At 39.6% G+C, this 25,008-nt stretch overlaps 1 protein-coding gene across 1 annotated transcript in view; it reads left to right on the top strand.

The window, feature by feature from the left end:
• The window catches only part of EIF2B3 (eukaryotic translation initiation factor 2B subunit gamma), a 96,990-nt gene that overhangs the window by 8,692 nt on the left and 63,290 nt on the right, over nucleotides 1-25,008 (top strand). Inside the window, exons 3-4 of the mRNA XM_036388104.2 lie at nucleotides 9,764-9,923; nucleotides 15,395-15,506. Coding sequence (XP_036243997.1) covers nucleotides 9,764-9,923; nucleotides 15,395-15,506 — 272 coding nt within the window. The remainder of the gene's footprint in view (nucleotides 1-9,763; nucleotides 9,924-15,394; nucleotides 15,507-25,008) is intronic.

Below are 25,008 nucleotides of genomic sequence, written 5' to 3'. Positions count from 1 at the left end.
TGATGTAAGGAAGCTTGCTGGAACGGCTGGAAGATGGAATCTGAATCCTTTTGGTACGACTGAGCAGAGTTTGGTGAGCATGGAAAGAAAAATTTAGGTCCCCATAATAGAGAGTTATGTATTTTTTTGTACTGTCAGTGGAAATAAAAAACCCAAATGAAATTCATTTGTAAGAGACAAGGTCTATATAATAGCAAGGCTGAACTAAATGTTCTATTAATCTGTTTTGAAGTAGTACAAATAATTTAATATTTTTCTTCCAGCTCAGTTGACAGCAAACATTTTTTACTTAAGTGTTTAAAATGCAAATAAAAATGCTGTCTTGGTGGTTTTTCTGTTTCTGCCTTTAACAATGTTGTTCGTAAGGAAAGCAGACGTATCAGAAGGCTGTTCACAGGGTATCTTGCATCTTTTTTCTCTCTCCCTGCCTCTTACTGAAAGCTGCCACAACTGAAGGCACTGGCCAACATTATTTTTGTTTTTTTAAACATTTATTACAGTTTGCATGCCCAAGTCCCATTCCCAAAGCAGAGCTGATGGTCTTTGTAGAAAGCAGCTACATAGCAGGTGCTCAGGCTGTGTGGCTGGGAGGAACAATACACCACTGCCTGACTCTGTGCTTGAGGAATGTGTTCAGGACTTTCAGCTGATCATTATTTTTTCTGGCAGGGTAAGAGAGAATTCAGCAGTTGTTGGGGGGTTTTGTTTGTTTGTTGTTTTATTTTATTTTTTCTAATGTTACTCAGCTTTAGAAGACTCTAGCTAATTAAATTATTTTGCTGCCCAGGTTTGCTATGGATAATGCCTTAAACACCAGAAGTTTGAATAAGGCAATTAGCTGTGAAAGTTGGATCAAGAGTGATTATTAGGGCATTTGCTATTCTGCCCATTGTCCACTAAAGAGGGTGCCTTCCATTATAGAAACTGCAAAACCTTAGGTGTTTTGCAAGAAGAGTCATTGACAGACCTGAGATGCCTGTCAGTTCAATTGTTGCATCTCCCACTGCATGTCCTTTTCATACTCCTGGGAACTCCAGGCCTGTGCTCATTATGTTAACCAATACCTCTTGTTCCCATGTAGAAGTTAATGGCCATTGCTTTTCCTGTATTACAGTGTGTGTTTTCATTTAGGCCCTCTGTGGTTTCTGATGAATTACACAAATTCAGCCTATTCTACTTGCAGACACAGCAAGCTCTTTGCCCAGGCATATAGCTGAAGTAATTTATTTAAAAGCATCCTGGTAAAAATATTTTCCTGGTTTTGTCAGCCACTACTAGTTTTCATTTCTGGGGAGTAAATAATAGTGTTCATTTTGGTAAATCCTCGTTCATTTTCCCTATTTAAAATATATACAGCTGCCCTGTGTAAATAACTTAGTGTGCTTTAAGGATGACACTGTGATAGCTGTAATGCCCACAATTGCCATGAAAAGCCCAAACATTCTATGAGGGAAGATCTGTTAAGATCCAGACGTGGGGAAGATACACAAGTAGAAATCCCACAGCCTAGAAACAAAGCAAAAAAGGCTGTAGGCAGCAAGAAAGGAATGTTCTTCCAGAAAAATGTCCACAGAAGATATAATTGCAGGTGATATTCTTCCCCTGAAAGAGAAAATGGAATTGTTCAGATCAGACACAGCTGATCTGTGTGTTGGAGCCTAAGTACCTAGTTCCAGTTTTTGGGGAATGTGGAAGGAAGGAGATGCCAAACGTCAGCCCATGGACTTAATTGTGCTGGAGAGGGTTTTCCCCTGTGTATGGTTTTGCAGCTTGGTACAGTTGTGTAACACTGATAATAGGAATGTGGTGTTGTGAACAGCACAGGCTATCCCAGAGACTGTCACTCTTCTCAGCACTGGTTTTCTGTCACTGTTTAATTTGGTGAAACCCATGTTGGAGATCATGGACTTTAGGACTTTAGGATGCCTGGAATTTAATTTTGCATTTTTGTCATGCTGTGTTAACTGGGAAACCCAAACAGGTTATCTCATTTTTCTTCAGTTCTGTGCTGAAAATGGAAAAGCAAATGTGCATTTAGATTTTTCATGAATCAAATTTAGATATTCTTCTGTAGTATAAATTCAATCAGCTTCTTTGGGAAGATGATGAAAGTTCTCGATGTAGACTAATAGTGCTAGAAAAAGCATTGGAGGTCTTGAAGTTTTCGTAACATTTTTCTTACAACAGCAGTTGCTGCAGACCAAACACCATTAGAAAAATTGGAAAGGTGCTAGAGGAGAAAATGATCCTGTGTGGAAGATTAGTTTAGAAATCTACAGTTTATAATAGTGCTTTTATTTACCATAGCATGAAAAGTATTTAGGGAAGAGCCCCAACATTTGAACAAGGCTGATGGAGTTTCAGGAAGGTGGTTTCCACTCCTGTGCAGGCTGGTTTCACTGAGCTGTCTCACAGAGCCTCTGCTTTGCAGAGTACATCAGAATTCAGGTTTTCTTTTGAAGCAGTGTTGAAACTGGATGTTGTGTAATGACTTGTTTTGACCTTGGAAAGGTTTTTTTTTTAATTTAAGATCGTGCTGATACTAGCTGCAGGATGGCAGAATGATTCCTGAGGACACATGCTTGTACATTTTGGTGTTTATTTAGTGTCTAGTTTGAGACTGCAAGGAACCATTATGATCCTCTAGTCTTTATGGGAGTTTGCACCCACTAGTTGGGTCTGTTAGCCCCAAAACTTAGGGATGACTTAGCAAAAGTGTTTCTGAAATATAGCAAGACTTTCTTCATCTACTAGAATGTATGAATTGTCTGTTACATACTTTGATATTTTATTCCAGGTTATACTTATTCTCCCTCTTAAACCACTTTGTATTTTATTCCTATACTGATCACTGGTTCCCAGCCCTTGAATCCAGTCATTCCTGCTTTTTGTTGTGCTGCTGAGAGATCTGCAGTTGGGCTGATTGCTGGCTGTGGGCAAAGGCCTTCTTTCCCTTCAATAAGTTGAGCCGGTTGAGCTCCATTAGGACTACTTTTTATTATTATTGTGTGTATGACTGCAGCACCTGACTGCCTAAGGCTCTGCTTACATTAAGTGTTAAGCCTGGGCTTGAGCTCTGGTCTTTGGCAGCAATTCCTGCTGCTCTGCTGCTGTTGAGGTTGGAGCCCGACTGCTGCGTTCTCCTTTCTGTTCATGGGAGGCAGAGTCCAAGATCAGCTGCACAGCAGGTCTGGCAGTGCTGCCGTCCAGGTAGTCCTGGAAACCTGCCTTCCAGGAAAAGAGTGATGAGGAGAGTGCCATTTGTTTCTGGAGTTCTGCCTGTGGAGAAGGGGTCTGTCCATGCACTGCATTGAGCCAGGAGAGAATTTACCTTGCCAGGCTTACCCTCCATGAGCTGGCAAATGCAGGGTCTGGGTTCTGGAGTGCTCCCCTGAGCCTTTGCAGGCACAGTGCATGCTTCTGGATGCCTTTAGATGGGAAAACCACATACTCAGGATTGGGACATAAACCCAGGAGATGACCCTGATCTCAGACAGATGAGAGAACCTACCATTATAGGATCAACTGTGTCAGTCCAGTGCCCCAGGATACTGATAGGATGACAACTGTCAGTGTTCTGTTAAGTGTAAGAGTAGCAGATTTCTTTTACTAAGAAAAAAATGAAGACAGCAGAGGCTGAAGCCACACCCTTTAGAAGATACAAATAGATACTAGGGCTGTCATCCTGTATTGAAGTGCGGTAGAAGTAGTTTTGTTAAGTGTGTGACAAGTGGATGGGATGGGCTTTTAAAAGGACAGTAAACAGCTTGTGGTTCATGTGATAGAAAACAGAACCAGTGAAGAAGGGTGATGGGGGTAGAGGAATAAGCTGGGAAAATTACTTTTGGAGTACTGTATAAGCAGGACAAGATTGATTTCGTTGACACCAGAGAAAAAAGTGGATTGCAAAGGTTATGTTCCAGACCAGAAGTTTTACAGTTCACTAAGTGTCATAATATCAATGTCCTGCTTTGAAAGTATCCTTAATAAGTGTATGAACTTCTGTTCATCTCTATAGTTCTGGGTTTGGTTGCTGAGAACTGTAAATTACACTTTTCCACCTCACATGTCAGTTTGAGCATAGGTAACACGACTTCCTTCTGGGAGGAGACAGGATGCCTTCTAGGCTTGAATATCTTTCCTGTTCCTAGCTTATATGTATGTAAATTAAAAAATATTGATTTTGGATGGTAGCTCGTGAGATGAAAAGATAACCTAAAATGGTGTTTTCATTGTATGGTCCCATCTGATACAAAACATAGGATGAGCCATATGATGGGACTGGGGTTAAGTCTCCTCCCCAGCTTCTGGCATCTTTCTTGCAGCTTTCTTTGGGAAGATAAACAGTGATGCTGACAGGTTACGTATGTGAAGGCATTCACATTGCCTTAAGATATCCTCACCTGATGAATTCAGGGCCATCCAGGAAATTAGAAGAGACTCCCTTGGCTCCCACATCAGACTTTCCTGTTGTCTTTTTTTTTTTTTTTTTTAAGGGAAACATAAGCCTCTAAGACGCTCCTTTCACATTACACAGATCTTAAAAAATAATTCTTCCATCCTTTAATGAGGAAAGGTTGCTTCTGGATTACAGATTGAGAGACATTCTTTGCCTCCACTGTCCTCTATCAGAATAGTTTAGAAGGTGCTGGTCTACAGCAAACTTCCTGCTGCAGGGTGACAGCAGAGTAGGTAAATGCTTTGTGTCTGCTAGCAAAGTACTAAATCATGATTTCCCTCTGAATCTTGCCATCAAGGACATTACAAAAGGAGAGTGGGAATTCCCAGCCAAAGGTGGCCAGTTCAGTTGGTAGCTAACAAGATCTTACAGACATCAAAAAATAAATGAGGTTCCCTGCTCCAGTTGCAGCAACAGCCGTAGAGCTTCAAAGAGGTCACAGGTGTGGAAATTGGAGGTCTCTTAATGGAGACTGAGATAAAAAGGGATTATTTAAAGCCTTGGATGTAAGTTTCTGATCTGAAGAGTGGTGAGTAATGCAATTGCTGGGAGGTATCTTTGACTTTGCTTGGAGAATGCTAACAAGCAATCAAAATGCTTGCCCACAGCCAAACTGTTTTTTCCCTTTCCACTCTTTAGAATAATAAAAAGCATTACACACAAACCCCACTGTTAATGCAACATGTGGGTGAAGTTCCAGGCTATTGTGTATAAAACTCAGTCCTAATTCCAGCAGTAATTATAACTTGTTCCTCTCTCTCTCCCCTGTTGTTTGGTGACACCGCAGGAAGTGATGCAAAGTTCTGTTTGTGCATGTATTAACTTAGGTTGAGTATATCTAATCTCTTGACTTTCTTTCTTTTCCTGTCAAAGTCTCAGCTGTAATACTTTGCAATTAGGAACTTTTAACATTTAGCTTCAGTGTTTTGTCTGTTTCAAGTTCTGTTAAGAAGCTGGTTCTACTGCTTGTGGATGTTTTGCTTCTTTTCTGTTTATAATGCAATCTGACATTTGTTTTCCTCTTTCTCTTGAGGCTGATTTTGTTCATATTACAGTTTCCTTGCAACACATGTTTTCTCATTTTCTAGTCTGCTGTTTTTGAGGCCATCAGCAGTTTAGGCTGTGAGGTCCTGCCCTTGTCTATACTTGATAGAAAAAGCATAGTAAATACCACTAAAAATTCATAATTTGCTGCCAGCTATCTGTGGTAACCTTGACATCTCCTGTTTGATCATAAGGGCTCCAGCAATAATTGCTGAATATAAAAGGGTTTTTAGCATTGCCTTTGTATGCAGGGTGTGAGAAAGTCCAAGGCTTTTTATTTATGCTGGTATATTACACCATATAATTGCATCCATCTTTTGATCCATGGTATGAATTAGTTCCATTGAAAACATGTTTTCTATTTTTAAATCGGCTGTCTTGATCCGAGTTCTTGAAACAATCTGCTTTTTGGTCTTGTTTTTGTGTATATTTTCCATATTGTGCTGGGTTTAATATAGTTGTTGACATACGGGTTTTTAGCGTTTTTTCCTTACTGTTTTCTCTATTTTGAATAAATCTCTTCATGCTTTATGTTGCCCTGTTTTATTTATCTGGATCAAGTATTTAACTTATTTAATACCTGACCATTTCACAGTTTATAACATTTGATGGTGAAGTGCTGTTAACCAGTAGGTAGGGTGGAGATGTGTTAGCCAGAAAGGTAGAGTGGAGATATGGGGACCTTAGTGCCATGTTTTCATACTTGACTTAACTGAATACTCTGTATTCAGGGATGGTTGGACTGAAAGCCCAGAACTCCAACAATTTATGAAGTCAGTAGCGATGCAGAAGAATCTTCTTGAAACTCAGATCATGGGTGGGATGATCTCTGCAGAATCCCACTTTTCTCCACTGGTCAGTTTTTCATTTGAGTGAGTGAATGCAAATCTGAGGTTAAAAGGGATTGCTAAGGCCCAAGTTAACACTTCCAAGGAGCATTATATTCTCCTTGTCTTTTCTGTGGCTCACAAAAACATGAGCTGTGCTACCAGGAGGGCAGGGCTGCTGTCCCTGAGAGTAGCAATACAGTGTTTTCCTGTGTTCCTCAACCCAAAATCATTTGCTGCTCTCTTATGCTTAGTGGCCTTTTCACCTGCTCCGTATAGCAGCTTCTGTGGCAGAGCCCTGGTCTGTGATGAGACCTGCTCTTTGTCATAAAAGTAGTAGAGACAAAATGGCACACAAAATGTGTCAAGTTTGGCAGAGCAGGAAGATACCAGATATTCCAAGTATTTGTCTCATGCTCCATCCATTAGACAGTCCTTCTTGATTTAAGACCTTTGCCTTGCCCTGCCCGTGGTTGTAATGCGTGTGGAGAGTGCATTTGTGAGTGCATTTTTTTCCTTTGCAGTTGTTCTGCTTGAGGTGTGTGCTTGCTGGGGTTTTTTTAATCAGTTCATGTTGATTCTTATCGTCTGTATAATAGTTTGGGGTTGATGTAATCATTGTTCCATGTATTTCATTAAGAGGTGTGCGTGTACTTAGGCGTTTGCATAATTCATGAAGTCAAGTATGTTCACATACCCCTTGTGAGCACGTGAGTGCATGTAGTAAGTATGTACTTCTCTTCTTTGTATCAGTGGCTCATTGGGAAAGGTGCACTGCATTTATTTGGTGTGTATATATGTAAAAAACCCACAAGTTCTACCATTTATTTTCTTTCTTCTACACCCACCTCGAAAACGTAAAGAAAAACACACACTTCTGCTAAGGTTCTAGGATAGTTTATTTTTTTCATTCAGCCATTAGTTTATTCGTTCAGGAGTTGTACACTGGAAAAAAAAGTGCATCCATTAGACAGTGAGGGCTTTATTTATGAGGGGGGTGGTGTTTCAAAGGGGAAGCTGTCAAGTCCCAAAAGAGCCTTTCATGGTGTATTCTCAGCGTGCTTCTGAGGCCACTGCTCTGCTCATCAGGAGGAGAGGCAGAAATGTGGGCTTTACAGAGCAACTGTGTGTTTCACTGGTCCCTGCGCTCACTGACGTTTATTTACATATTGGGAGAGTAAATGGGTAGAACAGATGGCAACCAGACATTTGGTGGTTCTGTTCCCGTATGCTCCTCAGGGGTCTTGCATTCAGTTTTTGCAAAAAGCTTGTCCTATAGGGAGGAGAAAAAACCCAGGAGCCTGGTCAGAACTATGAAATGCTTGTTGGGTTTTTGCATTAGTGACAGATTAAAGCATTTAGTAAAATGTGAAATAATTACAAGGTTTGTTTTACAAGTCCAGATAGTCGTTCCTTAGTATAAGACTATTGGGGTGTCAGTCTCTCTCATTTGATTATTTCTTATTTTCACCACTGGAGCGAATGCAGCTAGATTTGAAGCTGGCAATCTCTTGTTTCTATAAAGTGAGTTTGAAAAGTACAAGTCTATTTATATGGGTCTTGAATACCTTTTGGTCTTTTCTGTAAATGTTGTTATTCATTCGTGCTCTTGTAAAAACAGAATATCTGAAAATTTTGCAGGATTTTCCAGGATATTTAATATGTGTTTCTTCACAGTTTACAGTTGTGAAGCGGGAGATTTGCTTCCATACCAAGCTGAATTTTTTTTCTTATTTTCTTTGTGCACCCTGGAATGTTGGAGCAGGGCTGCTCCAGAGTGCTGGGCAACTCACTTTAGTGGTTTGGGTTGTTGGGGTTTTTTCCAATGTGTGCATGTTGGGTTTTTTTAGAGAAGTGCTAATTAAAACACTTTCCTTGGGCAAAACTGTTATATAAAATACACATTTTGAAAATATGTTAAAAGGAGTGATGCAAGTTGGGTTTTGAATGTGTAAAATTCTCGACCTGCAGATTGTTCCTTCCTGTAAAGCAGCCAGGTGTTTCTCAGTAAAGTGGGGACAAATCACATGAACATGGAAGAGCTTGACCTTTTGCACAGCATGCCAAATCAGCAGCTCCAACAGTTTGTGACATGATGAATTCCAACACCTTATTGGTAAACACATGAAACTGCCTAGCAGTTATAGGAGAACCTGTCAAATAATGTAAATACCAGACCTCAGCTAATCACAATTACAATGTGGAATCTCCTCTGTTAGTTAAAAAAGCAAGCTTTTCTTTAATAAACCTTTCTGGAATGAGAGGTCAGTCATGAAATAGTTTGCTTTAAACCAAGATAGTTTTCAAAAGTAAGAGTAGAATTACTGATTGATCCTCCATGGATTAACTCAGGTTTTTTCTAAGTATTGTCTAATGCCCTTCTCATTAAATATTGTCTTTTAAAAAGATAAAATTAGGCAGCCATGTCACACTGCAGGGAGACTTAGCATGGAAAATGGCAGCAGAGAAAGTGAAAATGGTAACTGTCAGAAAAGAAACACTATCTTCTGGAGAGGCCTTTAGAAGGTTGATCGTTAACAAAAAGTGGAAATTTGCTACTTTTGTGTTAGCCATGCTGCACAAATATTATGTTAGGATTAGTTTAAATTAAGTTAATTGCTGAACTCATAGGTTTTTGGCAGCAAATCTCGCAACCCCCATGAAATACGGAAATTTTTTTCTAAATAAGAGTTTTTAGGTGGATTATATTAGTAGTGTCCACCGTTAATGAAGCTGCTATGTCTTGCTCAATATGTGATAAAGTTCCTGTGACTTGTGCAGCAGTTCTCTTAAAAACTGCATAAGGGATTTAGGAATCCTTTGAGATCAAAATAAAGTACAAGCCTCCTATTAAATAGGACCTAACATCCTTTTTTTTTTTTTTCCTTCTAATATGGAGTATTGCTGGTTTTAGGAAATGTATTTCTAAACTGAGCCCACCATCGCAGTGCAATTACTGAGTAAATCACATCCTAGATAGTCTTTGTTTTTTTTGTCCCCCAATAAAATAACATAGTTTAAATATCTTTTCCAGCACTTTGTTGCCAGATGCAAACTCAGCTAAAAAGAGTTCTTCAGAAAGATTTTTTTTCTACCTCATTATATAACTAAAACTAGCTGTTGAAATAACTGCAGAATTTCTTGCTGGTTTTAAAAGCCATGGCTTCTGTGTCCTTAGGAGCAGATGAAGAGAATTCAGATGGTCACATATTGTATATGCTGCAGATCTGGATAAGCATTAACCAAACAACAGTAACAGCAGGACTCAAGAAAGGTGCACTGGTAAAAACCAGGAGCTATTTTTGGCAGTGGTAAATTAAAAAATAAGAAAAAAGTTAAGTGTGTATTTGGTTTTGGGTGTTCAAATGCTAATCCATATGTGGTAATTTCTATCTCTGAAAGGTTTGCTGTTTTTTTTTTCCTTCTTTGACAGACTGATGTCTTGGTGTTGAGCTGCGATCTGATCACAGATGTTGATTTATACAAAGTTGTGGACCTCTTTCGAACACATGATGCTTCTCTCTCCATGTTAATGAAGAAAGCTCATGAACCAACAGAAGGGGTACCAGGACAGAAAGGGAAAAAAAAGCCAGGTATGTAGGAAGGAATACATATTTATTAATAAATTACAGAGAAACCACTGGTATGTATGATATGTTTAGTTATCAGTCCCAGAGCAAAAGAAATAAAAAAGGCACAGATACCCTATTTTTCCTCAGATTCCCTGGTGAGGGTGTGACTTGGTTTTTTCCAGCTCAGAATTAAGTATTAGACTCGTGTAATCTTGCAGGCTGTGATCCAAAGCTCACAAGAGTTAAGGGAAAAGCTCCAGGTGACTTCAGTGAGTTTTGGATGAAACCCTGAATTTTTGTTACATATGAACATTAAAACCGTTAGGTTTTTCAAGAGCACTAAGCATCAGCCAGATTATAGCTGGGAATTTTACACTGACTGTAGGGACCGGCACTAGGTGGGTAACAAACACTTCTAGAAATTCTCCCCTCTCATAATATGTAGTGAATTACTCTTCTGAAATCACATCCAGGAGCCTTTTGCTAGGCAAAACTCCCACTGATTTCAAGGAGCTGATTAGATGCTTATCTTGTCCATTTTACCATAATATCTTAGTTAGTGCCTTGTAATCTTTAATGTATCTGTTCTCACAACACTGCTGTAAGGCAGAGCAGGGCTATTATACCCATTTTACTTATATGCTAAAAGTACTAAATACCACACAGTTGTTCCCACACTATACCTCTCATTTTCTGTTAATGATATCTGTTAAAAGCTGAGCCTTAACTATTGGCAGTTTAGTGGGACCTGGTCCTTGATTAAAGCTCAGAGGCATTACTGGAATACAAGTAAGAAAATGTAGCTTCAAACTGTTTGAGAGAGGAGTGAAATGCAAGCCAACAGTTGTCTGAAAGTGGAGGAAATAAGTTTTTAAAAGAAAACTTCTTAGGCTCTGCATGAAGATTTTTCTGGAGCAATGTGTAAGGTTAGTAGGGCTAAAAGCATTTAGTAGTTGGACTCTCAAACAACTCTAACTCCCCTACTTTTGAAAAGGCAATCTAAGTGCTAATGGCACATAAAACATTGTCAAGAGCACTGCTACAGCGGAGAGTTGAGCATTCAGGAGTTGTAAACTAATGGGTCTGTGGTTAAACATCATAGAGCTTCCCAGCATGTGAGCTCTGAGCACACAGGGTGGGGGTGAGGAGGTCTGTGAGGATAAACAAGATTATCTGAAGGCTCTTTTCAAATATAAACACATCAGATTGTACATGCATTCTTATTTTGCTTGTTTTTTATGTTAGCGTGCCTGACTTTGTAGCATAACTCTTTCTACATGACTTGCTGAAATTTGTGTGTGTTTTTTCAGGTCTGTAAAAGACCAAACTTGAAAAGACTAAAATTCCATTATGTAGAAGTGTTCTGTCACCCCTGGTGTTTTTCTGTGGGGCTCAGATCTCCCATGCAAAGCACCACTTGAGCTGCCATGGACAGCAGTAGTGACATGTTTCCTGTGAACTGCCTCCGACAAGACATGAACTCTACCTGGCCTGTTTCAGTCATTTGATAAAAGCAGGGGAAGGCCAAGTCAGGAATCTTAGGTTCTTCTCCAGGTTCTGGAGGAGGGAAGTACATTTTAGGGAGTACCAGACCCTCCTGGCTTTCATTCCTACTTGACTAATAATCTACCCTATTGCTGTCAACATTACCTTTGCTCATCCATCTTCCTTTGCCTATGCTGTCTTCTGCTGCCACCAGCTTCCTTTTTTTTTTTTTTTTTCTGTGTGTTCTCTTTCGTTAGTTTTTTCCTCAAGGATTCTTGTTGAGAGCCTGGCTTTTCTTTCTCATCTCTTTCTCTTTTCTTTCACTGAGGATGGATGGAACTGCCAGGTCCATCTTCTGTTTCTGCCTTCTTGTCTTCATCTGGTTCATTTACCCACCTACAGTCACCTGTTCTCTTCTGATTCCTGTCCCATCTAGTGTCCTTTAACAGGCAGTCACAGTTTCCAGTAGTTTTCAGGGGCTGCTTTCTGTCCCTTCCAGCCTGTCTTACAGAATCCTCATTTTTTAATGGTTTTTTTTTTCCCTCACCTCTGTGAGTTTATGACATTTATTTCCTTGTAAAAGACAGACTGCAAAAAGACAAACTAAACTCTTTCCCCTGGAACAGTCATTGCAGCATGGCTGTGGACCCTCCTGGTTTGTGTGCTTTGCTTTTACCACCTGACGGTACAGAAAACCTTAGGTAGCACCTGCTGTTTGAGGAATTGGAACAATCTATCCTTAAGAATAAAATATGCAGAAACACTTGCAGCAAAAATAGAAGGCTAGAGGAGAATAAAGCATATAAACCTGCAGTTTTCCAAAGATTGGTTAGAGCTTTTCAAGGGAAGGGACACCAAACCATTTCTGCTTATGCTAAACTCTTTTTTCTCCCTAGCCTTAGAACCAGCTGAATGGTTTTTGCTGTAGTTTTTCAAATGTTCCTCTTAAGCCAGCACCTGGCATTAGAAATTTCATCCCAGACAGTTAAAACTTGGTGAAACTTATAAGCACCCAAAGACAAGATATTAACATGGAGTGTGTTAGGCAGTTTTCCATAGTAGGTGGCACTATCATCTCCTTCTCTAAATTGTGACACATAGAAGTTTTTATGTACTTGGACTCTACTGTTCAAGTGTTTGTATTAGAAAATTGATCCCATGACAAGCCACTGGATTTATTTTTTCACTGTTCCTACAAAGCAATTCGTTTTTTAAGAAGTATAAACAAGATTTTATTTTGCATATGTCATGGAATCTGATACAAAGTTGTTGCTTTTGGGGTATTATTGAACATTCAAGAACTGTGATATAAAGAACAGTTCTTAAATTAGCATGAATTGCAGTGTGTTAAGTGCTATAAATTCATCCTGATGGTTTCCTGCAATGTTTGACTCAGCTGCAAATTACAGGGTCTAGTTCATTGGGTTTTATATTTAGGGGATCATATAGTGACAATAATAATCTCATTGGCTTTTTTAACAGAGCAGTAAGAGCAATGGCAATTAAAAAAAACCACATGAAAATGCTAGTCAGTGGTAGTAACCCAAATAAACAGAGAGTGTTTGGAATTCAGAGGAATTCAGATACCCAGAATGGAGCTGTGTGCTTAAAGATGACCTGCAAGGGATTGAGTGGAAAATAGTGTCTGAACTTTTCTTTGTATAAAGAAAGGCAGAAAAGATGGGGATGGTGACTCTTTCCTGCTTATTTTTCTTGTCTTGAAAGCAGCAAGCATCTCATCACTGGTATTCTCTGTGTTTGCCAGAAGACCTCTTGGTGGTCTTGAAGGCTGCATCCTGTGAAATCCTCTCCGCTTAATTGAAAGGGTGGGGATACTGAGTCTTTAACAGAGATGTCTTTTTCTCAAGTCAGTTAATTATGATTGATTAGAAAGCATTTTAAAAAATGTGACTGAAATTTATTTCTTTTTCTTACTGAAGTGCTTAGTATTCTCTTATGATGTCATAATTTCTTTATGTCATTAAAGCCCTTAAAATTGATGGGGATCTAATTTGTAAGATAATTAATATATTTCATTAGCAGTGTCAAGTCCTTATTTGTCTATTGTGAGGAGGCAAAACACATCCTGCATGTCATTTTTATGCTTTAAATTATTTTGTTAAGTTACTGTCACTTTAACATTTTTCTCAGACTTCTTGCAGGGATTTTGTGAGCTAGTTATGTGTCTGCTCTTCCATTTATTTTTTCCTTCCAGTGATGCCAGTGGGATTTGAAACAGCACTCTTGTACCTCTGGATAATTGTTTTTGTCTTTTGTTTAAATTACTGAAGTAATGTTTTTTATTGCCAGTATACAAGGAGAAACCTGACCTTGCATCTGCTACAAAAAATCCCACAGTGCACTCTCATGGCTTCACTGTTTGTTTCTTACCTATCCACACAAGCAAGAGCAGCTGGTTTGGTGTTAGGCATGTGCTTGGTCCTGCTCTCATCAAGTTGGTTTTTCCCTTTTTCCTGTTGCATAGAGTTTTGCTGTAGCAGTGTAATATGTTCCTGTAAGAACAGCCAGGAGGAGATGGGCAGGCAGGACCTGAACTTTCAGGGAAGTGTTGGTGCCTTGATAGAGGAAAGTCAGTCACTGTTGTATTTCCAGCCTGTCAGGAGACCCCCCTCAGGTGGCAGGGGTGAGGGTTCATGCACCCCTAATCTCAAACTTCACAGCCCTCCACAGAATGAAAATAGGCAGTGCTTTCAAGACTTACTCTGAGTTTTTACAGCAAGTAAGTTTTATTGTAATTGTACTTATTTTGTCATGGTTTTAGATGTTCAGGCCTATTTTCGTATTTCTTTGCTGTGTAATGAATTTCTAAGAAGGGTTGAGAGTTTTCTGAAGAGGGTATGCTTGATCACTTGGATCAAAGATTGCCCAGGAGAACTTTCAACAGCTGCATAGATTTGACTGTTTTCATGGTAGTTATTACTGTGGTAACTCTGAAAGAACAGGTATAGGTAAAACGAGGGATGGGCCTGAACTGAGAAAAATAAAGTTAAAAATAGTTTGTCTGAAAATTATCTTAGAGGTTAGCTACTTCTAGGGTATGTTGTTACTCCAGCATGGTTAAAGGCATAGAACTTAGGAGATCAAATATGTGCCAGTTTGGGCCAAAATTACAGTCTTTATTGGGAGAAAAAAGATTTTTGTTAAAATTGTGCTGTGGCTTACTTGTACAGCCTGTGTCTGTAAATACCATTATGTGGCTGCCACCAGAGTGGTGGCTCAACTACAGAGTGAAAATTAGAATGAGCTACCACCACTGTATTCAGATGTTGTGGAAAACTGTTAAAAAACAAAAGCTTTATATTTCAGTAGGCCAGAGTCCTTGCTGGTGCACAGTCACTGATTGCAGGAGATACAGACTGCTACAATAATACATGTGAGTGTTAGGTATTCTCTTGGTGGACAATTTTAGAAACAGATATTTAAACCAAGTTAATCCACCCAGAAACATCCATGGTAGAAGTCTAAGAATCTATACTTTTATGTGTGTTTGTGATTTACGTATTGGTATTTGTCTAAAATAGATGACGTGCAAAATGCTTATGTCTCAACTGAAATCATAATCCTCTCCAGACCCCTTAATTCTAATGTGGAGTGACATTATAAGAAGAAGCAGTTGGATTTGAAGAACTCACTGCTTGCCTTGAATTTGTTGTTGATTTAATTCAGGTAGCAGGGGTTTTTATATAAAAAAAAAAGAAAAGGAAAGCACAGCTCAAAATTGAGTGTTGCATGTCAGGACCTGTAGTTTGCATCTTCATAAAAAGGATGCACAAACCTTTCAGGGCCAATGTTTTGAATGTCATGATATATATCAGCTACCCCAACTGACAAGAAGTTGAAAAAGTTATCAACAATATTTATTAAATTCATGGATTTGCTGGGATAGTCGTATTTCGTATTTTAGGGGTGGTTAGTGGTGCCATTTGTCTTTCCAGCCTGCATTAAAATGGGGTTATATAATGATTGTGTTTGATTTTCTACTTCAGTGGAGCAGCGCGACTTCATTGGAGTGGATGACACAGGAAAAAGATTGCTCTTCATGGCTAATGAAGCTGACTTGGATGAAGAACTTGTCATTAAAAGATCCATCCTTCAGAAGTAAGCTCATGGGTCCTTGTAATAGAAACTGAACTTGGGATGAGATAAAATAATTGTGTTGTAGGAGAGATGGTTAAAGACAAAGTAGGATGAGAAGGGAAGAGGAAAAGCCACTTTTGCAATATTCTGGGAGCAGTATTTTATTATTTGTTACATCATTGGAACCAAGTAATAGGCTTATAGTCTATAGGTATAGTCTTATACCTTTATTAGGAAAAAATCCAGGGGAAGAAAAAAATGCATGAAAAGGTAACTCTTCTTGAAACGAAACCTATATTGGAATAGGTCAGATACAGTTTAGATTCAGAGACTGTGAAGTGTTAGGCCTATAAATGAATAGGTCCTATTCCATAAATGAAATGCTTGTCTCATTGGTGGAGTCCCAAATGGATTTGCAGAGTATCCATGAGAGCCTCTCAGGATTTCATCACCCTCTTACGCATTTAAGGCACAAAATCTCAGCTGTCTTTCCCAGCCCCAAAAGATTCATTACAGAAACCATGCTATAGCCACCATTAAACTTCACTGGGGACTTGGATAAATTTATCAAATATGCCAGACAAGCTGAGCTTTCTGCACTGTGTAATTCATATCCATTAGTAGGAGAAGGAAAGATGACTTGTTCTTTATGCTCTCCAGTACAGTGATTTTAGTTTTCTCAGGCACACATCGTCTGACGTGTTCTGTGTAAAGTTGTGTTGGCTCCTTGAGAGGCCAACCTTTGTAGTTCGTCCCAGGCTGACAGTCAGACTTTCACCTCTGTGAGATGAGACACCTGTGGAACAGCCATTTGAGATCTGGGAATTCATCCATGTGGACCTTTTAAGTCAAGGATGCAGACATCTGGGGTCTGCTCTCAGATAAATCTCTGCTGTGAAAATGCCTCTGGTGTGTGCTGTAGGCCACAGCTCAGTGTAATCTTTCCTTGAACATCCCGCTACCAGATGTGAGGGAGATGCTCTGTGCCCATGGAAAGATGACACCTCCTCTGCCTGAGTTTAAGGATTATCCTAGAAGGAAGGTGATCAAGAGTGTGCCCTGTTAACTGTTGTAATGGAAAGAGCCTGTCCCAGCATGTTTCCACTGGCGCTCTCCTGGGCTCATCTTGGGCATGGGAGGGACCAAGCTGCAGGCAAGCCTTCTGAACATACACAGCAGCTGATTTGTATAGAGTAGGAAATTCATCACTGATGCATTCTGTGGGTTTGTGCACATGAAGACTAATAGATCTATTTTGGGCTAGGGGAGGAATATTTTATCTACTGTTAGTGACAAGCTTGTCTTTATGGCTTCCTCCTGGCACTAGAGGGTGGCTGTGGTATAATGACTTAGAAATTGCTGTAACATATGTGATCTTAGTTGACCCCTGATTTTACAGGTTCATCTAACCAGAGGATTCTCATTCCTATAGCTAAATTTATCAGGCTTTATCCTGCAGGCTAAACTTTGCCCTCAGTAGCACCTGTTCAGTTATATTGTCTTCAGCAGATCTTAGGCATTACTGTTTGGGATTTGGTGAATGGAGTGTTGATGATATACAGATGGGATAAAAATCTATCTGTCTCCCTGTAGTTCTTACATGCACAGCTATGAAAGCAAATGTAAAGTGTTAGCCACCCTCCAAGTAAAGCCCAAAGATGCTAGGATAGTGTAGAAGAACAAAAAGAGATCCACTGAGTGTTAAAAAGAATAAAAAATGAATAAAAATGGTGCTTTGAAGCATCAAGCAGAATTATTGGGCCAGTACCCACGTGGATGAGCCTCTGACATCTGAAACTGCCAACTGTCAATGTTGGTGTGCTCTCTGTCCTGCAGCTGCCATCTTTGGGAAGCTCTGAGGGAAGCAAAATGTATATGGAAATCAAGTAATTTCATTTGAGGCAAATCCAGGGTAAGAACAACTGTGGGAGCTCTAGGAATACAAAGCGTTGGCAGCTAATGGTGTTTTAACCACTGAGTTGTCTAGACCTGCTCAACCCCTGATTTTCTCATGTGAGAAACAAAAGCGACTCTTGAAACAGTCTTTGAAGTCTTTTTTTAATATATCATACTAAAGAAAGAGAAAAAAATGCAAAAAAAAGCAAGCCCTATCTCATTTTCTTCATGGATCATTTGATGTGACTGACTTTCAGCTGCCATGTTGGCTGTTTCTTGATCTCTGGACTTTGTTTTGATGAAATAACAGACTTTGTGGCAAGATGGTGGGAGAATTTCCAGTACACTCATTTGTTCCTCTGTAGAATACAATAGACATCTTGAGGGTGTTGCTTTTGTTTGTTTTGCTTTTAATGGTCCCTTTGAAGGGCTATAGTGGTCTCGTTACATGAACTCTAGAACTCCTCCAGTGCTTGTTTTGTTCTTCAGATCCTTTGTCTATTTTCTTTTTCCTGTCTCCTTTTAAGGAGGGGAGTGGAAGGAGGGACAGGGAGGGAGCGGTGAAAGGAATGGGAAGAGGGAAGATGAGCTTTTCTTTAAAGCTAGGAATCTTGTTACTGGTAAAAATCTAGACCCCATACAGAAATGGTTCAAAGGCCCTTTGGCTTCCCCTCCTCACAGGAGGGAAGTTGTGTTGACAAAACACACAAAACTATAGAAGGCTAATTTAAATCCTTGAAGAAAAACCTTTTTCCTGACCTTTGCCTTCTTCCTATCATTGGATTTCATGCTCTTCACTTTCCTGCCATAAAAGAGCAGCTGGTGAGGAGGGACGGGGAAAACACACCTTCTCCTGAGTACCTTTTGAGTATTAAATATTTACTTGCTCTTGACCTGGGTGTTTTGTAGTGGAAGTGTTACAGAATGAAACATTTTAGTGGAATTTCTAAGCTCATGGTGTAACCTGTTATTCTCTTTCTCAGTTTGGTTAGGATTTCTTTTCCAGATTTGTTATTTTGATTTGTGTTGTGGTTTTGTAAGTCGTGGATAGCCATTTTGGGTTTGGGATTGCAAAAATTTCTCCTTGTTATACCACAGAAAGGAGTCTGGATTTTGCTCTTTGCTTGCCAGAGCAAGTCTGGCAAAGCTTTCAACTTGGCGGGTAAAATTATCTTTTATTTTCCCTGTGCTGTTAATCACCCTGATGACAAGTCCCACAGGTAGCATCCTCCCTCAGTAAACAAGTGGAAAACAATATCAAATACATCTATTCAGGCACGTTTTGGAGTGCAACAGGCTGAGCCAAAAGACAAATTTATTGGTGGTGCCTAGAGAGACTAATGCTGCTGGGGAAAGCATTTTCAAGGAAATGGTTCCCTGTTTGGGTAATGAGAGCTTATAAAAAGCCATGAACAGCCTGTGCATGTCATTCACTTTGGCAAATAGCTGCAAGATGAGATACTAGAATGAAAGAAATACAGTTTGGGGACGTTTCAGAGCCAGCTTAGGGCCCTTTGAAGAGAAAAAAATAAAGTTATGTGCTCATCCCTGGAGCCTGGTTTTGCCGGTGACATCTCTCTGACTTGGGTCTTGACAGGATGAAGGAGTGAGGAAATGATGAGAATTCCATAGCTGCTGCCTCTGCTTTGGGAGGGGGCAAAGGTATTTGTTTTCAAAGCACGATTACAATGGACAGGGAGCTTTTTGCTCCACCTCTGATATTTATGGTCATGCAAAGTGAAACAGTAAAAGACACCTGTTGGAGCAGGTCTAAATTTGGAGCATTTCCTTTTAAGATCTTGTGGGCTGTGTAGGGGTGAGTTCAGCCTTCGTGGGTGTTCTGTCTGCACAGATGCAGGTGCAGGGCTTCTCCTAGAGAATATGTTAATAAATCACCATGACAATTCCAGCTACTTATTACCTCATGTGCTTCAGACAGAAAGGAATACCTCATCTATAAATATATACAGTACTAACATTAGTAACCTTGAAGTAACAATGCAGATCTGTTTTTAAGGTAATTTAGTAAAAAGAGGGGGTAAGATTGGGGAGTTTTTTCTTCCTTTTCTCCTTGCATCATGAAAGTAAAAATGAATGGTGTAGTATAATTTCAAAAGTCAGCATTGCCAAGTGGGTAGGTAAAGGGAGCTCAGAAACAGCTTTGATACACTTGATTTCCTTTCTGTTGCCTTGGGATATCGTCCTTTTTCTCTTCTTTTTTTTTTTCCCTGCTGATAATTGGTTTTAAATAAGTGGATCATATGTAAACATGCTGCAACTTCCTTAATGTTTCGGCTCTCTAAAACTGTTGCTCTTGGGAAATTGTCATTTCTGAAATACTCTGCTGCTCCTACGGTGGTTCTTTTTCTCTTTTAAAATATATTTCCTTTAGAAAAGTTGGGAATGACACTGGTATAGGCAGATGCTCTACAGTATGAAGCATCCTAAACTGAATCATGGGCAGATGTCCTGTACCAGATCCAGCTGTGCTGGTGAAGGGGGCCACCACCCTGAGCTTATGCCCAGCTGGACATACAGTTGAGTACTCCATAAGCCACATGTGTCAAAAATACTTCATGACTTCTGATAGATTAAACAGCAGGACTTTGGTGACTCAGTTCTGTTTTCTTTGTGCATTTGGGAGATGTCCCCACAAGCAGTGCTGCTGGCAAGGAAGGGGGGGGTCCAGTAATGCCAACTCAGTAGGAAAATCCTGAGGAGCAGTTCAGGACAGACCAGGGACCAAAAACTCTTTGCTGGTCTGAGCTGCCTACAGAAGGAATACATATTCTAGCTTTGGTGGTGGCCTTCTCTTTGAAAAATCAGGAGTTTTCACTATTAGCAAAGTTTTCTGACTAAGTTTCCTTTGCAATCAAGTGATATTTTGAGAAATACCAAAGAAAGTTGTTGGATATAACTTGTTTTCTCTAAATATGACCTCTATAGAGTGATGTCTTTTCTGTTGATCCAAATCTGCTCTTTCAATCAGTCCAGGTCTGGTCTTCTCGCAAATAAAAATAAAGTTTTCTGGCTATCATCCAGAAAATAAGTAACATTCTTTCTGCCTCCTCTATCAAAAAATAGAAATTGTATGTGTTGATTTAGGTAATAATCCTTTTACAGATGCATAAGCCAGAAAAGAATCTGGTTTCCCTTCCCAGAATTGAATTGGTTTCACAGTACTAATAGGAATTTAGAAAGCTGTAAAAAATTATTTTAGCCAGTAAAGCAAGTGGATGTGACTGAATCAAAACCAGGGAACTAAATATATTGAATAAAAGGGTGTGACTTTTACACACTAACTTCTCAAACTATAATCACACTTTTAAAATGTTCAATCGTATTTCTTCAGAAAAGAGGGTTTTGCTGAACATTTCAGAAAAAGATACTGATACAAGAGTTGTTGTTTGAGACATGAGCGTGGAGTAGATGTTCTCAGGATGCCCTGAGTAGGATTTGCATGCCTGTTTAGTTTCTCAGCTCACTAAGAATAGCTGTTGTAGCTAGAAGGCATTCATTTTCTGAGAGAGTTTGCCCTTTTTATTATGCATTTAAACTTCACTCAACTTTTTCTGCCTTTTCTGTAAATTTCTTGGGGATGAGTGTAGCCTTTAATTTCAGGAATGGAGTAGTATTAAAAAATTATTTACTATTTCTAAAATCAATGTAGCCAAGTATAATGAAAACTCTTTAATTTGATGCTTTTATATGTTATACTTGTACAATAAACATGAATATAGTATAAAAGCACTTAGTGAAACATTGACTTTATATTTTAAAGAACATAGTGCTATTACTGATTTTAATACTGTTGCTTCCATAGGATTTTATTGTTTTGCTGCTGCCATGTTATTTTATTCATACATTGGTGAGGGGTTGAAAGGAAGGTACAGCATATCCAGGTCCTATTTATAAAAGAAAGGTCATGCTGTGTCTTGACAGCTTGTACAGGTAAGAGCTCATGAATCTCATGAATCTCAGAATCTGGAATATTAGCAGGAGCTTCTGTTGAGTGTAGTTATAGAAAGGCTTATTGTCAATGGCTTTCATTTTACTGCAGGATTCTGGCCAGTGTTCTAGTACACATAAGACTAAAAGCAGAGAGCTTGAGGCTCAGCATTTGGTTTCTAATCGGCAGTAAATGTATGTTGCATGGATTGCCATTAGTCATTTGTCTGTCTGTCTGTCTGTCTGTCTGCTGCGGTCTCAGACCAGCACTTAGCCTGTGATTCGGTTTTACTTTTCAGAGGTTTCGAAGGAGGAAGGGATGACTGTATTGCTTGGACACCCTCGAGTCCATGTGACTTGGTAAATGCAGTACGCTGCATGAGTCATTCAGTCTGGACAACACTGAAGTTGAAGCTCATTGTTACTCTAAGCCAGGCTCAGGTCCTAAAAAGATGATAAATGGTCTGTTCATTTTAGAAAGACATCTTAATGCTTTAATACAGTTGCCACTGTTTACTTTTTAGCAAGGCTGTGAGGTACCTTATTTCACAGAGTTGATGAGGAAGCATAACCAGAGTTCTTTTTGTGACATACTCTACCCCAGTTGATCCAGATGTAACCTGTGTGGTCAAAAATTCCTCTGGATGGTTTGCGTAGGGCAGAGACACAGAACGATCAATTGCTTGCTTTCAATGTGTATTTTCAGCCATAACGTGTATTCAGTGTAGCTGCCTGTTGGAATGTCAGGGTTTCAGCTGTGTCCATGATCCTAGAGTGACCAGTAGGCGACAGAGGGGCACAGAGTTCTCATTGTGCAGTTGGGATGGTACAGAGAGAAAAAAGCCAAAGGTCAGAGGAGTTATCCCTGCTTGTGCGAGCGCTGTCAGGCTCTCCCCTAGCACATGTCCGCCATGTGTTCCTCATCAGTGGGATGTGGAACTCCATGACGCAGAGCAGACTGGAATGCAGAGTTAGTTAACACCCGCCGTTGGGGAATTTATCAGCCAATGTGGAATATGGCGGGGGAGGAAACAGCCTAGTTTAAAGCAAAGTAAGGGTGAAATGAGGCATGTGACTGTTCCTCTTCAGTTAAAAGGTCCGATTCTGCTTGGAGATGAGGTTCTGGCTCATGAAGCCAGCCAAAGTTTGTGGTTCCCTTACTGTACTGTGTTACTGATGCATTTTCAGTCCTTTAAATTTTCATACTTAGCAGAAGGTTTTTGCAGTGGCAGGAGGGAAATACCCATGGGATTTTTGCAGGGAACCATTTATCTAGTTTATTCCAAGAAATCCAGATTTCAGAGAGCCTTTCCTTTACCCTGGTCACCAAGACCCCAAATCACTAACTTGCAAGGACATATAAAAGTGATAGCCTCTCCATTAAATTAGCTACACTTGGTATCAGCTGAACTGCAGTTGCATAATATTTTTAGTGCTGATTTATTGCACTTAGTTCGTGGCTCCTGTGAACTCTAACCCGGGTGATTTACTGTGATGTTTCGCACTGCGAAGAATTACGAAAGTCATAATGGAAAGAGTCACAATTTGCAATTAGCTGATTGAAGGTGTATGAGGGCTCACATCCTTACTGGGTTTGCATTCTACTTTAGTTGCAGCAAATATATATCTTTGAGAAAGTTTCCATTCATTCAGAATACAATGCCGAATTCCCTGTTGAATAGCTGTAGTGTGGTTCTCCCCAAACAGCATTGTGCTGGCAGTTTCTGGAATTACACAGGAAATGAAGAGCATAGCAAGCTTTCCTTTCTCTTGCTAAGACATGCTCCCCAGGAGTTCTTCCAGTAGATCAAGTAAATAGTGGAGATCTATTCCTAAGGGCAGCATGTTGCTGCTTTGAGAAATCCTAATTTTCTCTGGCTTTAAATCCTTCCTTTCTTCATCAAATTTATTGCACCATTTCCCTAGAGAACGCTAGAGAAGATGAGAGAGAGATTCCTTTTACAAGCGGTAAAACTGCTTATCCACTTTTCTTGGAGATTCCTTGTAGAACTCTCCTTCCCCAGTCACCAAATACTGTGTACTCAGTTAAGAATGAAGAGGAGGTAGCTGTTAGATCTTGACATGTGAACTGGCAATGCAGAATGCTGTGTCTTGCCCCGTTACTCATTTTAGTATAAGTTGCATGTACCTGCATACCTGCATACTGGCCAGCAGCAGTTGTTGGTATTTCTTGGGTTGATCATCTTGAAATTCTTTAACCTTCTTAAAAATGTGTGTGTATGTGTGTATATATTCATAATCAGGTTGGTGAAAGCTCAAAAGTTTAAAAAATCTGGGTTGGTTAGTACAGGAAGATTTTAAAAAGGAATAACTTACGTCCTTCAGAAAAATTTGGCTGATGGACTTTAATTAAACTCCTAGGGTTGGAAGCAAACCAGTAAGAAAGCAGGGAAATTTAAGTTAAAGCTCAACTTCTAGGTTTTTTGCATATAAATCATCCAGCAGCTGGTGAAATTTGCAAGAGCACCAGAGACTGTCTTCTAGTATTCCCTTTGATTTTATTTCCCCCCCCCCCTTTGCTTTATTATTCCCAAGATGTAGCATTAAATATAATTTCAGAGGCTGTGTGTGTGTCCTTAACTTCTCTGTCCCATCTTTATGGTGTATGTGTTCATATATGTATACATATATGTGTAATATATAGCTTTGTTCACTGATGCATTGGTACATTTTGTAGAACTAAGTAAGTTTTTTGGTTGTTTTTTTTTTTTCCCCAGATGAGCTACATCATTTCTGAAAATACCTCTGAAATTCCCACTTCTGTGACTTTGAGCCTTAGCCAGGTAGAATAGTAATAACAGAATCATGGCCAGTGGTGCCATAAATTTCAACTAAAGTATTGGGCAAGAAGTCTGATTTCTGTTTGTACTGTTGTTAGAGATATTTATGCAGGGCTGGTCTTTCAGCAAGTGTGATTATTTTTAGAGAGGCCCTCACTCCATTCTTGCTTTAGAATGTGCTGAGGATGTGTGTGGGGAACGGCACCTGACAAACAGCAGCCAGACAGAAGGAATAAAATCCCTTGGGAAATGAGACTTCTTTTTATGGCCATTTTTCACTTCTAAGGCCACTTGAAAAATATTGTTCTTCAGGTAGATCTTGTTCCTAGATCCCTGGGTTAGCATTTGGGTGCCTGCCATTTTCCCAGACCAAGGAGCTACTAAGACTTAAAGCTTTTCCAGTAGGAAAGTATGCAAGTGCATACTTTGCAGCACCAGACACTATTGAAAGAATAATGGACCCTTCCCACATTCAGCTCCATTCTTCTTGCACACACTCCCAGACCTCTGGAGCCACTGTGCTAGCAAACGCTTACATTCTGTTTTTCTTCTGTAACTCTTCCTAAACAAAATGTTAATTGAGACATTGATTTATACAATTCAGATTCCTGTGTTAAGACAGCATACTTAAAAGTAGCCTCTGGCTATTGAAGGGATAGATCAGTGAGACAAATTGGTGCTTGCTAGTATGTTTTTCTATATCTTACCCTTTGAGAAAATAGTATATCTTTCAGATTTAAGGAATATGTCCTTTGCATGTGTTTGTTTGAGATGTACTCCCATTTTAGTGTAGCTTTGAAACACAGGATTCTATGTGGTCTGTGATTTACCTTGCTATATGAAGGAAGCATACTGGAAAAAAAACAGACTTTAGCATT

Source organism: Molothrus ater, chromosome 9 (assembly GCF_012460135.2).
Source record: "Molothrus ater isolate BHLD 08-10-18 breed brown headed cowbird chromosome 9, BPBGC_Mater_1.1, whole genome shotgun sequence".
Classification (NCBI taxonomy): Eukaryota; Metazoa; Chordata; class Aves; order Passeriformes; family Icteridae; genus Molothrus; species Molothrus ater.
This window is presented reverse-complemented; position numbering and strand designations above follow the sequence as displayed.